This window comes from Larimichthys crocea, chromosome X, assembly GCF_000972845.2.
Source record: "Larimichthys crocea isolate SSNF chromosome X, L_crocea_2.0, whole genome shotgun sequence".
In the NCBI taxonomy this organism is placed as follows: domain Eukaryota; kingdom Metazoa; phylum Chordata; class Actinopteri; family Sciaenidae; genus Larimichthys; species Larimichthys crocea.
In genome coordinates this window covers 11,925,074-11,942,157 of record NC_040020.1, presented here as the reverse complement: position 1 = coordinate 11,942,157, position 17,084 = coordinate 11,925,074, and the positions used below count along the sequence as shown (strand labels likewise).

Sequence of the window (17,084 nt, the reverse complement as noted above, 5' to 3'; positions counted from 1 at the left end):
GTTTCAGCTGAATGGGTGAAATGACTGATATGAAATGATGAGGTTTATTTGGGAAGTTTTGGGAAGCACAAGCTACAGTACTTTCCCTTTTTGACATTGTTTTTCCTGAATCTCAACAGCTTGGGTGTTAGGTGCAAAGTTAGCACAACAAGAAGAAGAACAAGAAGTCAGTTTAGCCAAATAGTTTATTAGTTGTATAGTTGCTGGTCATTCCTTTCACAATACAAATGAATGATTCCACAAAAACATAAAAAGAAGTTAAGAAAAAATAAATCCATTGGTTTCTATAGCAATACTAGAAAGATTACAGAGCTCTTCACTGATAAGCGTAAAAGCCACAGAGGTTTTGTTAGTCGAAATATAAAACAGCTGCCTGCTTGTGTATTATCTTAATAATAATCCTGTTTCCACACAAAATTCAGACACAGAAAGGTTTTGTTTTAGTTCTTTAGCTATTAAAAAAAAATCTAAACAAAAGAGGCAGCATAATGAGCCTCTTTGAAGCTACTGTGTACAGCTATCTCATGAGCCCTCCATCCCCGTTGGTTTTAATAAGACGTACAGTATCATTATTGACAACAAGACACAAAAAGAAACTCTGCACTTTTCTCCGATGTGCCAGGGATAGGAAAATACCACACTACATCTCTAAATGTCAAGGTATACCTTTAACAGATCCCTGGTGCACACCTGTCATCTTCCCTTTGGCTCCCCAATAAAAGCTGCCAGGGCTCAGTTACAGCCTTACAGAGGAAAGGACTCAGTCACGGTTGGCAACATATCCCCAATCTAATTCCAACATCCGACTTGCCATAGCAATGAAAAACTAAGGTGAACTTGGGCATGGCAATGGGATGGGAACATGAGGAGAGTTGGGTGCATGTTTATGTGAGGAAATGCCAATGAAATTACTGCTCTCTCTTCCATAACATTGGAACCATCATGGCAACAAACTGAGGGAAGGGGAAGAGAGGAATAGGGGTGTAGACTAAAGATGGAGGTAGAGGAGGTGAAGACCAGGGGTGGATGGAAAGAAACAAGGAGGGAGAGACAAGATACTGATTATGAGATTATAAAAAGGACAGGGCGATTAGTTGGTAGAGATGATGGCTTACTCGGAGGGAAGGAGAGAGGAAGAGATCAATAGAATTGAGCTGAGAAGTGAGAGAAAGGGAAGGAAAGAGAGAGAGAAATGGATGGATGCTAGGTAGCAGGAAATAAGGACAGTGGAGGAGAAGTGGTGGATGGACAGATAGATGGACAGATGTAAAGAGGGAACGGAAGTCATTTGTTGTAGCTTAAGGTCGGATTAGCGCTGACATTCATCCTAAATGAAAGTGTCTGTAAGTATTAGGTCAACTGGGTGTTATCAGTATGTGAGGGTCTGCACACATAAACGTGTGCATTCAAGGGTGGGTCTGCCTGTAAGAACATGTGGCTGTGAATATAATATTGTTCCCGAATAGGTATGAAGGAGTGCTTTTGTAAATGAGTAGATTGTATCCACATGTATTCAGAGACATGCCTGTATCGTGTGTCTGCATGCGTTTGTATGATTACGCTGATACACAGTATGTTCTCCTAGCGATGTAAACAAAAGAAAGAACACACATGCTGAGGGAGGTAGGTTTTGAAACACGAGTGTGTGTGTACTGGACTGAAAATCTGAGATGTCTATCAACTGTCCATATTAGAGGATCTATTAAAAAGAGCCTTGTTTTTAGCATTACTTTGTAATACATTTTATCAGATCAAATGAGTTATAAAAAACAAAGAAATCAAATAATTCCTCAGGACAGAGAAATGTAATCCTTCATTTCCAGTGAAATCCTGAAAATCGTGATGATTTGACATGCGGCAGCATTTCTGATCTATTGTATTTGTTATAAGTGTAAATGTGCATATACATGCAGCAAAGTGGTTAAAACAACAGCAAATACTTACAATATGAAAACGCTACAAACTCAAATGATGACAGAGTTTCATCTGAATCTGTGACACAGTCCTTTTACTCCAGAGTCCACTCCCTGCCTACAAACATACTGCATACATAATGTTGAAATGTGTGTTTCTCCCTGTGTCTTATATGCCTGTTTATATGTATGTGTCCCTGATGCAGTCTGCGTGGGTGGCCGGGTGTGTGCATATGTGTGTCTAAGCCCATCTTTCTCCGACATCAGTTTAGCAAGCACGTGGCTCTGGCGTCAAGGAGATGGGAAACATGCGGGAAGTAGCAATTATGGAGGGTCAAAACATTTTTCATGGATGATTTCCTTTGGCACAGCTGAGGAACAGGCGAAAAAGGGTGGGAGGCGAATGAGCTTCGAGAGTGGAGAGGAAGGCGGCGATGAAAGGACAAGCTTTATCCTGGGATGAAAGGAGGAGGGGGGTTGGAGGGAAGAAGACAGCAGAGGCGATAAGAGGGTTAAAGTGTCTTTGGGGGGAGATCAAGAGGAGGAACAAGTGTTGTGGAGTGTGTTGAGGAGTAGTTTAGGGGGGGAAAGGAGTGTATCAATGTGTTTAGAAAGATACCGGAAGGAGGGAGTCTAGTCTGTGAAGATATGAGAGGAAGAGAGGTGAGCATGAAGGATAATGTGAGGTGGAAAAGTTTTAAAAAAAATGCCTCAGTTTAATTTTTAGCATGTTTGCTGTAAGTAAAAATGTTACTTGACTATTAGTTACAAATAAATGCACTTAAGCTCTCAAAATATATATATTTTTTATCATAATATGAAATACCCAGGGGTGCATGAATACAGAAACTTATAAAGATATGCCAACCTCCAAAGCTAAAATAAAATGCTCTTAAAGAACAGTCAGACTTGAAATCACATTTAGCTTGGTTTGCTATGGTTGCCTGACAAAATTGAGCCTGCGTCGCTCATGTTATCAGACCCTCCTCCAGGTCCTGTTAACTGCTGTGTGCAAACTCACAGCAGTTTAAATCATCTTGATCCTGAAGCAAAGTCCAAGACTAGAGAGTGTCAAAATTAATGCCTTTGACCAAGAGGATGAAGGAGGGGCAGAATGATGGACAAGGTCTGAGAGAGGTTTAAAGGACAATAACAGGACAATTTCCTGCACATGAACACACACAGTTCAACCTCTATGTTTGCCCAGCCTCAACTCACCTTGCCTCCCATTCTCCTTTTCGTTCCCTTGCTCTCACTCACACATTCCACACACACACACACATCCCAACAACACAAATAGGTGGGAGGTTGTGAAGCTATCTGAGTGTATTACACAGACCATTAGGCGTGTTGAATGGACAGACGCTGCAATGGGAGCTGACAATGGACTAAATGACAGAGGCTGGAGAGAGAGTGAGAGTGTAGTAACCCAGATGTAGCAGGGACATAAAGTGATATGAGCCTGCTCTACTGTACCACACACACACTCAAACACACACATACACAGACAAATGCATTCACGCAAACATGCACAGGTAGACAGGCATGGGGTCACAACAACGTACAGACAGTGAAGCAGCCACAGAATAATAGGAACACAAACATACGCTGTGACAGACGGTAACATAAATAAGAGAGAGACAAACAGAGAAAACACCCACAGACAGAGTTACATCAGCCTGACAGAATCACAAACACACACATCTATGACAATCGCCTTGGGAAGTTTGAAGTATAGACTAATGAAGCTTCTGGCGTTAATCACGCCTTTTGAAATCCATCCAGTCTTCCCAGCTATTGGCCGGTATCTGAAAATTCTGTTATCTCTCATTTATACAACACACATGCACGCATGCACACACAGACTCTCAAAGAGCGGCGTTGGATGCTGAAAACAAGTTAACAGAGAGGAGAGAGGAGGGGACAGCTGTGGCAGTGTGCTGTGAGTGCACTATGTGTGTGTACATCTGTGTGTTTTTGTGTCTGTGCATTTGTAAATGTTTAACTTGGTATGTGTGAGCGTGTGGCTGGATGCTTTGTTTATGTGTCTGTGTGTTCACATCCAGTGTGTCAGGAGGTGAATATGTACTTTTGTGATTGTATTACATTTGCAATTTTTATTACTTATTTTGCATGTGTTTGTGAGAGTTTGTAGAGCATGTACGACAGAGAGTTACCCCCTACTAAAATTCTAATTCACTCACCATTCTGAGTTACCCCCAGGTAAAACAACAAGCAGTGTAAAAAAAAAAAAAAGAAGAAGCCAGTCCCAGTGTACCAGTCCAATAACACCTCCAGGCTACAGTGTCTTAATAAACCCTAGCATTGTGTCAACAAACAATAAAACTCCATAACCTTACTTTGTTAAAAGTTTCTGTAGTTAACCTGATTTCACCTCACAACAGTCAGCAGCAAAATGACGCAAACTCTAATTGTTATTTCTGTGCACATCATGAACAGATAGATGCAAATGTGACGGTTTCTTTACTGAAAAGAGTTTAAGGTAATGCTGCCGAATACGTTATAGGTAACAGAAATGATTCATTTGTTATATGGTGTAACTTGTGTATATTAAAGTGATTGATTTGCTCAATTTGAAACATAAGATAATTTCCTGTCACACATTTAACACAATTCACTGGTAAAAACAACACCACACTTATGACCCATGCATGGTCATGCAAAAGCCCTGTTGAACTTGCAAAGCACTTTTCAGGGAACAACTAACAGGCTCCTTGTTAAGTAACACTGAGCACCTAGAGGGGAAAGTCACCAAAAAATCTGGACATGGGCATTTGGGGGAAATGCATTACACATTTTTGACTGGATATAACTTTGCCAGCAGCAGATTTCGCCACCACTTACTACAAAGATTTCAACCAGTAGTCTCCAGACATGTATTGTCATTAGAAAGTGACAGAATCTTGTCTGGCCTGCATAAATAGACTATGATATATTCACATTCAGGAGCTTCCTGGTAAAACCACAAACTACTTCTTTTGTAACATGTGCGTCATACTTGAGGGCATTTACACACTACTTGCTGAGTATGTTGTACTATAACTCTCTGGAGAGCATTTATTTGCTGTCAGCAAATAAATATCAAAATATAACCACTTTGCACACTAATTGGTACCCTAGTGTATCCCAGTGCAGTGGGCCTTTCAACCGGACTGCAAATATAACCTTTCTGACACATAAGTGTATTAAAGCAGAGAATATTTAACTCTTAACACTATGACAAGGACCCTGTTTAATGTTAAGACTAAAATCCAACAGATACTCTGTGCAATCAGTGGAATTAAAAGTTAACTTTAGAGACTTTAGTCAGCCAACTTTTCAGCAAATGTAGGTTCCATATTTCATTTTGCAAGGGGCGGCTACTCTCTAAGGAGTTGTCTGTAAAAATAAATGGTGAGTGGGGCGAAACAACTTCTACAATATGAAGACAGAAAAAAGCTGAGAATGAGTGACGCACAAAAGTTGCTGAAAAGAGCTGTGGGTGCCTAAAGTGCATATGATGAGGGGAATAGAGGAAGGGATAGATTGCTGAAAAGTTAAAGTAAAAATAACCAACAAAGAGATGAGTACAAAGTGGACAAAATGGATGGACAAGAAAAAAGAGAAGAAGAAAGATGGAGAGTGAGAAAGAAAGAGAGAAAGGGAGTTGATAAAAAAAAGAAAGGCAGGAGGACTGCAGGAATCCTGAGAGGATCTGTCAACTCTTGTTGGCTTTGATTTTAATGGAAGCCAGCGCTCCCCTACCTCTAACCCATTTGGCCCTAATTCCAGCACTGCTTTCCAAACTTTTTAAACTTTAATGGCCTCTTCTTAAGTGCCAGCTGCTGACAACATTGATTTGGCTTTAAGCCTCGCTGTCCTGCACGCCTTTATTTTCTCCTGCAAAATCGACAGAAACATCTATTTTCTGCCATCCTCCTCCACCTCCTACTCATCCGATCCTCCTTCTATCCTTCCTTCATCTGCTCTCCTCTGTTCATTTGATGGTGTCAGCATTGAAAGCTCGTACGAGAATTGATAAAAATGCTCTTTGGATAAGCTGTTCTTTTTAGGGAAGTATGTAGGTATTTTTGGCTGGGCTGGTGATCCTTTCCTTGCTTATTGTGAGATGTTTTTGGTGATGTGCTACACATACTGACATTGTGCTGCTACCCAATTCAACACCAAGAGTTCATAAGAAAGGTCACAAGGGAGGGAGCAGTATTGTGTCATCAGCAAGTTCTTCATTTCTTTCATTTCAAGTTTTTCATTTCTTTGTATCTCAGTTAACCTTTCTATTACAGTAAAAATTCACTGCTGTGCTGAGCTGTCACATTTTGCAAAGATTAACATCCAAACTAAATGTTATGGGCATCCCTTCAAGTCTTTGTCTCTGGCTTTCATATTGATTAAACAATATGATATGAAGAAAAGAGTACAAAGATATTTTGTTAAATTCTTGTTGACATAAATACTGTATATTGTCAGTTAATTTATAGCTATTCAAGTTATGCTCTAGACAAATCTTTATGTTTATAAGAGGCATGCTGAGCTAGATGAGTTTTATAGAGGGGATAGCTGCAGGAGGGGATGTAAAATTCAAAAGCTTCCTTGAACTGTCTGTTATGAATCATGGATGCGTTACATCAGGCAGTGAGAGGGTATCAAAATTATATATATGTATATGAAAATGTCACAGATTATTATAATTTTCATAAATGTCAGAACAATTGCTGCAGAGCTGAATCTGTCATCTCAGTCGCAATCAAACCTGTGCCTCTAAGCTCAAGGATAACACATGAACTCATATAAAATGGACCCTGATAAAATGGATTGCCTGATGAAGAGACCATGCGAGACACTGCGTCACGAGGTACTACTGTCATTAAATGCTTTACAGGAATAGTGTGATCTCTAGAGAAGAGCCAGCACAGTGCTAGGGCTTGCAGACAGATAACAGAGAAACAATACAGTAGTAGTAGTAGGCTACAATAGTTGTACTGTCCTACAGTAGAACTGACTTTAGTGGGTACTTCTACTTCTGCCTACATGTATGTGCCAGTTTCTGTTGAACCTATTGAAGAGATTTATCAGTCAGCTTCCCCTCCTGTCTGGTAAACGTTCTGATTCAACTTCTTTACCCAAGTAAAAGTGGAAAAAGTACAGGCTCTGAAATGTATTTGGAGTATGAACTTAAAAAGTACCCTCTTGGGTTCTCTGAAGGAAACTTCTATAGTATATGCTTCATTTGTGCAAAGCGAACTTCAAATACGTAGGTCAAGTCTTTCTCACTCTCTGTTTTGTCGCTACATCTTTTACATTGTTTTTATCATGTTAAGAATGTCAGACGAGATATGCACCGGTCGTGATGTTGGGAAGACGTTCAATGATAGAAAAAAATAAATGGATAATATATATCCCATAAATGCATTAAGACAAAAGAAATGAGCCTGTTGTAAGACAAAAATGTAAGACAAAGAAAGTACAGATATTTGCGTAAAAATGTAGAAAGTAAAAGGATAGTTCAGGATAATGATCTGTACCAGAAGTGCAGAATCACATGCAGAAGTATTACGGGAGCTGTTCTTTGTGTAGCACAGCATCTTTTTGGTTATTTAGCATACAGCTTATGAATATGAATGGTCACAGGGGGAAAAAAAACTTTTTTTTAAAGAAATGAATGGGGAAAACAATGAAAACATTTAGTGTAGTGTATCTGAGATAGACAGAGAAAGTAAAAAAAGTCTAAAATACATACAGTAGTCTTTGGTTAGTCCATCTGTCATTATCTAGAAAAGTTTAAAGGTGCATTTCCCTACCTTGGCAAAGTTACAAATCAGCCTACAGACATGTTATAACTGATTTTGTCATTCTTCATAATTGAGTCATAAGCATACATCCATTAGTTTGTGCTACCTAAATTAGCAGGACATAATGTGCAATTGTACAATAAACAGACTATTCTATTGACATAAAAAAAGTGATTCCCCTACATTAATGTAGGTTTGGGGTATAGTCTCGGTCACCCCAAAGAGGTTATATTCTGATAGTTAACTTCTTAGTGTAATATTCTTCAGTTTTACTTTAAAGGTATAAGGAACGGTCAAGTTTATCACATCAATATCACACACACATTTCCCTTAGACAGAAATTTGAGCCTTTCTGAACACATTCACACATGCTGGTGAGGCTCCTTTGTAAAGTTGCACCTTTTTCTGTATACCTGGCAAACATGTGCCATAGTAAAGGATTAAAGCTATTCTGTCATTTTCTCAAGCCAAGGACCACACCACAATTCTTGTTACACTACTACTTTGTGATACTGTTCACTATAAATGGGGAGACAGCTACTGTATTTATGCAGGGATGACAGAGAATGAGCGACAGAGAAAGAGAGAGAGAGATAATGGATGAACAAAGCACAGGAAGAGACAAAAGAATACATGCAACAGAGAGACAGAAAAAAAGATGACAGAAAAGAGGTAAAAATTATACCCCTGGGAAGTGACAGGAACAGTGATGTATAACCCAGGCAGTGGAAAGTTAATTAGATGGGCTGGGTTACTTAGAGATGAAGAACTGAGAGGCTGAGAAGCAGAGGAGGGAAGAGAAGAAAGATGAGAAGATGTAGGAAAGTTTTTAAAAAAGAAACAAAAAAGAAACAAAACAAAAAAAAAGAAAGAAGAGAGTAATAGAAAGGATGATGGTGAGATTGATATTTCAACAGCCCTATTCTCTGACACTGGGTCATGCTGTGCTTGGCACAAGGACACACTTTAACATGTCAAGTGCACTGCTGAGAAGGCTATTGGATGTCTGCCCTCCTTTAGAGAAGTACATGATGTAGACAAAAGAACAGGATGAAAACAAATGGCATCAGAACTGCACACACCTGTAATTAAAAGTCCCCAAAATGTTTCACTTGAGGACCCATTCAGTGGAACCTGCTTAACCTCCTGTTCAGCTACCCTACCAGTAATCCCATTATGGTTCCCACAAAGCCTGCTGGTGTCCTGGTCCTTTAAATTATAAAGTTGTAGTTGCAGTGAGCAGGTTCCAGCCTTCACTGGGTTAGAGGCGGGTCCCAAATATATCACAGGATTAGCATACAGACAAGCTGTCCCATTCACACCTACAGTACACACATGTGTGAATATATCAGTATTTAGAGAAAACCCACAAAACCACATGGGGACCGCTACAGAGGAAGGACCAAACTGGCCAGCAGTTACTCCCAAAATAACAAATCGTTTTAACTAAACTAAAATAACTTAACTAAAATCCTCTTTTTATTGTTTTTGTCTTTTCCTGTTGACAGTCTTTGGCAGAAAGCTTGGGTTACAGTTATATTTTGATATTGACCTTAGATGCTGACATCCTTTTGCCTGTGTTTGATATTGAAAAAGGTATTTTATGGGTTAAGAAATTGTTTTGTTGTAAAAATGTTGATACTCTGGACATTGAGTTCATAAAAACACAGCTTTAGGGTTGTGAAGTTCTTTATAGACAGATGTAAAGAACTGTTCCTGTTTCATTTAGTCATTTTTCTTTTGGTGAAGTGTGAAGAAGCTTTTGCATCAGACATCAAGGTAAAAGTAAATAACGTCTGCATAAGACCTAAAATTGTGGGATTAAGGTTTACTTACCTTAAAATACTTCTACTGATCCATTGTAGCTTAGACCAAAGAAGTGAAGGTGTTTCTGTAGGTAATGGACTTGTGGGATATAATTAAAATGCAATCAAAATATAGTGCAGAGTAGTAGTAGAACAGTTCTGCAAGTCAAACTAGGATATTGTTTGCTCCTTCATAACATTTGACTTCTAGTGCTTCAATAAACATTAGTTGAATTCCAGCACAATGAAAAGTATATTAACTTATGGGAGACATTTTCATACATTCTGAGGCCTGATTTATAGTTAGTGATGTAACATTTGTCTAGACATACACACTTTACACATTTTGCAGACCCCAGTGTACTGTTTAACAATGTTTATTTTATTTTATTTAGTGCAACTACCTCACTGAATCAAATGTTTCTATGCCCTCTACACATCTCTCTAAAGCTGGCTGTAATACACCATATACAACTCTGCCTGGCTGTCCACATTAATTATATACTATATTTGAAAAGTCCATTTATTACATAGCTGACATTCTCCCTTATTATTTTGTTACCAATATGCCAAAACTGTCTCAAGAGTTTGGTGACCTCTGTGTGCTTAATTTAACTCAGGACGTCTAGTGTCTGGTCATCTGGATAAAGTTTTCTGCTCTAAAAAAAAAAAAAAAGTCCCAGTGTGCAGAAACAAGATAAGGAAATGAGAGGGACAAAAAAGAAGAAAGGAGGAAGAGAAAAAAACAAACAAAAAAATAGAAGGAGAAGAAATGAAAATACAATGTTACAGGAGAGAAATGAGTAATGAGTTTAGAGTAGCATCAAACTTTCACTGTTGTTTTCATAGATCTCTATTATCTATGTGTGTGTATGTTTCTGTGTGTGCATGTGGGATTGTGTAAGGATGTGATGTGTGTAGTTGTGATAGAAGACAGTGTGTGTGTGTGACTGACAATGACAATGAGTGCGACAAACAAGAGGGGGCCATTCTTCTGTTAATTACTGAGTTAATGACACACTATGCTCCAGCGGACATGCAACATGGCAGGCTGATGCATACACACACACACACACACACACACACACACACACACACACACACACACACACGCACACACACACAAGGATAATGGCTAAGTCTGCTTCGGTGCTCACGAAATGTGGCAGGCTGCTATGCAAAGAGCTTGACAGTGAGATAGCAGGCTAACAATGATACCCACACATACAAAAACACACACAGAGCAAAAGCGAGTGACAGGGAACCTCATCAAACCAGCTTTAATGAAGTCACTTCTCCCAAATAGAAGAGGGGAAGAAAGGAGGGGTGGGGGAGGAGGGGAGGAAAGGAGGACAAGGTCGCCTGGATTGATGACGCTCATTAGCTTAATAAGGTACTTTAATGAAGCGGACCCAACACTATAGTGCCACAGAGTCTAAAGACCCACACACCCACCCACACACACACACACACACACACACACCCACCCACACACACACACTCCTCACTGGTTTTGCTATTTTGTGTTGTCCCTTGCATTTACACATAAACATACATAAAATATTTTTGTCAGTTTCTTAAACAAATAACCTCCCATCACCACACCTACACCTACACACACCTACACACACACACCTACACACACCTACACACACACACACACGCAGGAATTGTATTCTCAGACATACAAAAACATACTGATTGCTTCATCCTCACAAACACACTCACCTCTCCTTCTGAGGACTGCAAGAGAAGGTCTTTCCTACAGGATGCCGTGAAGTCTCCCACTCCAGCGTTGACCTCCACCCCTCTAGGAGCCTCCAGAGTCAGGGTCCGAGTTGGAGACTCCAGCCTGAGGACCATAAAGACACTTTAGTCACACCCTTTAGACTGTGGAAACAGTGGAATCACACACATGCAGACACATACAGTACAAACCAACCCGAACAAGTTGTACAAACAGACATGGTGGTTTTAGCCTGGAACTACCATTAAACTATTAGTCTAGACTATACAGGATTGATAATGAATTCACTGTGAACAAAGTTCTCAATCCCCCAGCTCCTCAATCTAAAGCAGCAGAAGACTGTGGTTGTTGGTAGAGCTAATATAACAAAGGGAAAATCAGCACTCACTAATTTAATGTTTAGTGTTGAATAAAGACCTCTGTGGACTACAGCCCCCTGGAGTTACGTGAAGTTAAACATTAAACAACATGCTGCGCCTTAAATTTAATTAGCAAGCGCTGTTTTTCATTGTTACACATTTTTTTAACTTCTTCACTCCTGTTGGATATGGATCGTTGAAGGTGAACATATTTATGAAAACAGTTCACAATTACTGCAGCTTCTACAATTATCACAGCCCTTAAAATGGCACACAAATGATCATGCAATTCACCACTGCCATATTCTTAAGAAGTGAAATACGTTTTGATTATCTTGCTTATTCATAAATGCCTAAATAATCAGATTCCTAATGTGCTCAGTAACATGATGACACTTCTAGGGGTCTTTCACTCAGCAACGCAAAGTAATTTTGTGAATGATTCGGTTACTTTAAAAGAAAAAGAAAAAAAAAAGCTTGTTTTTTAAGATTTCTTTTTATGTTCTGCGGATCAGTAATGAACTCCTTACCCAGAAAATTTCAAAGTGGATCAAAAATGATGTTATTATGTTATCCTTAATTTGAAAAGGCCTTGCAAGAAACACTGCCCATGAGCTGCATAGCACTTAATAGCATTTAGAAATAAAGTCAGTCAGCTTCCATCTTTATTTATTTCCCTGAATAAATAAGTGAACGTGAGAAAGCCTTTCTTCTTCATATTCATCCTGCCGGTCTGAGGATTGAATTGATAGCTGAGTGTTGGGTGTCATTCGCAGGTCATTAAATACTGATGTAAATAGGAGTGAGATGCACAACACAACAGGTGGCATTTGCGCTAGTAATGAGACTTATCCTTGAACCACCAACCGACATGGAACGATCAATGATGTCCCGTCTGGCTTAGTTAGATGTTCAATGCATATCTTAATACTGCACTTTACCGTACCACTTTACTATGTCACAAGATTGGTGGCATGTAGAATGAGATAATAGAGTTTGGTTCCATTTCTAATCATTTTACTGAGTAGTAACTTTTTCCTTTGTCTTTCAAAAAGCCTATGAATATTAAGAATGACGAATTGTTATACTGCATTGCTCCAAAGTGGCTCTGGCCATGGTTGGCGTCACTCCCCTTGGAGCGTGAAGGGTCAGTAGCTAAGTCTGTGACTCAAAGTTGAAAACAATATGCGATGATTAAACAGCTTGGTGGTGTTAGATAAGCACAGTGCTTCGCTCAAGGGCATGTTGGCAAGTGAAATTAAATAAAGAGTGCTTTCGACAAAGCTGACAGAATTACAATTTATGAAGCGCGAGTATAACAAATTAAACAGCACACTCACAACAAAGATCGAATAAGAAAAAAAAAGCTTTGCTATAATGGCATTTTTCCAGACGAGCTTTGCTCAAGGGCACTTCATAAGGTTGGTTTCCCAATCCCTACTGAGAGGTTGAAGGGATAAAGCATTCAAGCCAAAGGGTAGATTAACTTATGACGTGTGTCCAGTCTATGGTCACACAAAAGAGACACATAAACAAGCATCAGTGCCTCGGCCAAAGGCACTTTGTCTGGGAGTGATCGTACCGCGCTTCTTCGGTTAATGCCCTTCCCCAGGATGGAGAAAATGTATATTCTTCTCACAGGCCCTTTGGTGAGGAATTATTCTACATTTCAGGGCTGCAATCTCAAGAACTAAACATTAGCAGACAGAAAAAAGCTCCCATGGCAGTAGTTGTCCATGTTTGGTTGCACCCGAGTAATGAACATGCACTTTAAAAGGTATTTCTGCTCCAGCATTGCTTCTTTTCTGCTGCTTTTATTTTCAGAGTGTTTACGCTTTATTAGTTGCTTGTTTTATTCTATTGCAAAACCAGTTCACCTCGAGAAGTCATAGAATAAGTCTTTTCAGACAAAATAAAAACATCTACCATTGGAGCTAATTTAATTTATTTCAAGTGGTGATTCCCTGGATTTAGCCTTCTCCTTTATTACGTTGCAATAGAGTGAAAAAGAGTAGATCATGAGTGTCAAGATAATGTCACTTGACTAAAGAACATGCTTGAATCAAACATCAGTCAAGTCATCTCACCGTACTAATTTGCTAGTCTTATTTGAATGAAAATGGTAGTTTTTCGGTCTGTATCACACTAAATGACTTACAATTAGCTGTGTAACTTGTAAAGCTACATTAGAAGAAAATGTCTCTGTTTCAACACTGTTTTCTCCTCCTCTACAAATCAAACCATTTCCTCTGTCAACATGTCGGAGTTTGCTATTTGCCAGAGCTGACTGGGATATTTATTCTAGGTTGAAGGTAAATGTATTGGAGGTGTAGAGGAGTTGTGGGGTGGATTAAAGGTGAGGGAAGGTTTGCTGCTGTGCAGTGTTGAGCATCCAACTGATATAATAAGTGTTGGAAGCAGACACTTCACATTGAGCCTGACTTATTGATCTGTAAAAACAGAGTGTATGCTGCAGTGCTCAGAGATTAAGAAGAAGAGAACCGGAGAGAGAGCGAGAGGCCGACAACCAAACAGACAGACAGATAAAGAGATTAAAAGAGGGAAGAGGAAGAAGAACTTATCCTGTCATTAATTATCCTAAAGTTTTGCGTGTGAAATGGAAAGAGAAAGAGACGGAGAGCTTGCTGGCCTAGTCAGCAGCAGTGATATGAGGATCTTTGGCTGGTTTGACAGTTGAGGCAATTACAGTGATGCTGCTGCAGGCTTAAACCAACCCTGATGGGCAGGCACACACATACATACTGACTATCTATCACTCTGTGTCTCTGGACCCTCTTTCTCGATCTCAACACTGCACTCACTGTTTGCCATCACCTCTGTTTTAACTCACCTGTCGATTTCCTTCATAAACATGCCATATATTACTTTCATTGTTTTTTCCTCATGTTTAGATTGTCTATAGTGACAATCTAAAAATGAGTATCTGTATATTTGTTTAGTTACACAGTTTGAGCATCACAAACTTTTGGAATTTTCATAAATTGGCATAAAGTGGCATAATTCATACTCAAGGGGAAATGTAATAAACGTAGCATGAAGAGCCGGAGGACAGTGGAGGAGTGTCTGAGTGGGGGATGCTTGTATGATAATGTGTTCAATTCTTAAACTGCAAAAACAAATAATTTCTGTCACTGTCAGTCGTTGGCAATAGAAAACCCCAGAAAAATCAGTTGTGTGATGCATTATCGTGAGTATGACAAGGATGGATGGGTTTCACAATAAAATTGCCATGAACGGCTGAAAAACTGGGTTTGAGGTTTCAAACGAGTTTCAAGTTGATTAACTTTGGATAATTTATGTATTTGAGGATAGTCTGGAGGCTAGTGTTGATGCTGTGTATTTTGTTGCTGTTCTGTAAATGATGATATTTTTAATTTTATGAACATGTCCTGTGCACATGTACTTGAGGTATCAGCATTCTCATATGGTTTCGGAATTAGTTGTGAAACTGTGAATCTGAAAATATAGAAAATGTTTTGACAAAGAATGGATGGCAATGAAAGTTTTTTTTATTTATTGCTCCTCTGTGTTCATTCAAAAATCAGTACCAATGACAAGTCTGAGTCTATTTGTTTGTGTCAATAGTACAGTAGTTAGAAAATAAAATCATTCAATAACACACAAAAAGCCACATACATTTTCTGGTCAGGTCCCTATGTGGCTGTATTTTTTTCCTGGTGCAGATACCGGGAGTCTGCAGCCAAGCTGTTATCTTTGCAATTCATTATTATTAGAGAAAACTGTCTTTCCTGCTCCCTTCAATTCTTACATTATTCCTCCCTTTCTCTCTCACTCTCTCTCTCACACGTCAACCCCCGCCCTAACCGCTCTCTCATAGATCTGTTTTGACCTTCAGTCACGACAAGGCCATTTTATACAGCGTCCATATTTGTCCTACCTGACAAGATAAGAAATACATCAATATGAAATGGTTTTGAAATCTTAATTCATTTCTGGGGAGAAACAGAGAAAGAAGAGTGGGGAAGAGAGAGAGAGAGAGAGAATACACAAGAGACTAATTTTTGCAGATTTGAAGAAGAAATGTGATATCTATGAATGATAGAAGATATGAATCTGTTGGAAATATTAACAGGGAAAGTACAAACAGCAGTTGTATATTTTCATGTTAACCTGTTATATCTTAGTTTGATCTTCTCTATGATGTTGTCTGATCTGATGCACCCTATATTCACTAATTATATTCCTAATTTCCATATTGTTTGAGTCTTTGTCTTGCTGCGAGGCATGGCTGGGTTTGCAACACTGGAGAGGGCCTGTGGGGTCAGTTTGCAATAATTACGGTGTTCAAACACAGACACTTGTCAAAAAATAATACTAGAGACTCTGAAATTGGATCTAATCTCTGTCAGATCTAGTTAAATTGTCACCGTTGCCTCAGCATGAACAATATTTGTTTATTTATCTGACTTTTTTTTTTTTTACTTAAGCGAGTTGCTAAAAATGTTTATGAGAAAAACAATGTCTTACTTGCTTCTGATTACACAGTGCTTTTTACACTTAAATATCCAAATTTATTTACAATCCTTCAGTCCCTCAGGGAAGAGATGGTAAGAACTCCTAAAAAGGGTTTGCGAGCCCAAACAGCGACAAAGCACTGGGGAGCTTGAGGCATATTAAATATGCCATGTCATGAGCTAGACATGATAGATAAATCAACATAGAACCAGAACAACTAGAACCAGTTATGTGCTTTTCCTGTCGCGTACTAGATCAGGGTCACTTTATTTTCCTTGCAGCTTCTTACCCCTCCTAATTTCAACAGTATCCTCATTCTCACTTTGAGTTGCTGATGTGAATTATTTAATTTTAAGGGGTTAATGCTTTTGTGTCTAATCATTGTCATAAACATGAGTGGAGCATAACAGACATTTTCTCTTGTGTAATGTGAGAGTGGAAACCTGCACTAACCCCTGGATTCACATTTTGTAGTGGTGCAACAGATTCATAGATTCACATTCACATTCAATATCAGGAATATTTCATCTTATTCTGAGTATTTCTAATTATTAAATGTGGAAAAAAAGAAACAGAAAACACATTATTTTGCATGAAAGTTAACTTGATGAAATACCCATTAGAGGCCATACATCTCTTTTTATGGGATGAAACTGCATTCTTTCAAGCGAACTGACTTCATTTTGGTGTATTTTTGAAAGCAGCACGGGAAGTTGTGCAGGAAATCTTTCTGAAAATGTTCACATTGGGTCTTTTTAGTGTGATTTATATTTCCCAGAAGACTTGGCTGACATTCACCCTGCCCTTTTCCTCTTCAGAACTATTGAAAACCACACCACCTTATCGCCACCTTGCCATTTGGGACGCAAACCTTTAACCTTTTCATGCTAAATGCTCCGACGTCTGCCTCAGTGCCCATGTCGCCAACGTCCAACCCCATCCAAGAAGCAGTT

General features: G+C 39.1%; 1 protein-coding gene across 2 annotated transcripts in view; it reads right to left on the bottom strand.

The window, feature by feature from the left end:
• The window catches only part of LOC104930083 (zeta-sarcoglycan), a 344,655-nt gene that overhangs the window by 5,227 nt on the left and 322,344 nt on the right, over positions 1-17,084 (bottom strand). For both annotated transcript variants that reach the window (XM_019257951.2, XM_027282958.1), the window contains one exon: positions 11,257-11,380. In XM_019257951.2, the coding sequence (XP_019113496.1) occupies positions 11,257-11,380 (124 nt within the window). The remainder of the gene's footprint in view (positions 1-11,256; positions 11,381-17,084) is intronic.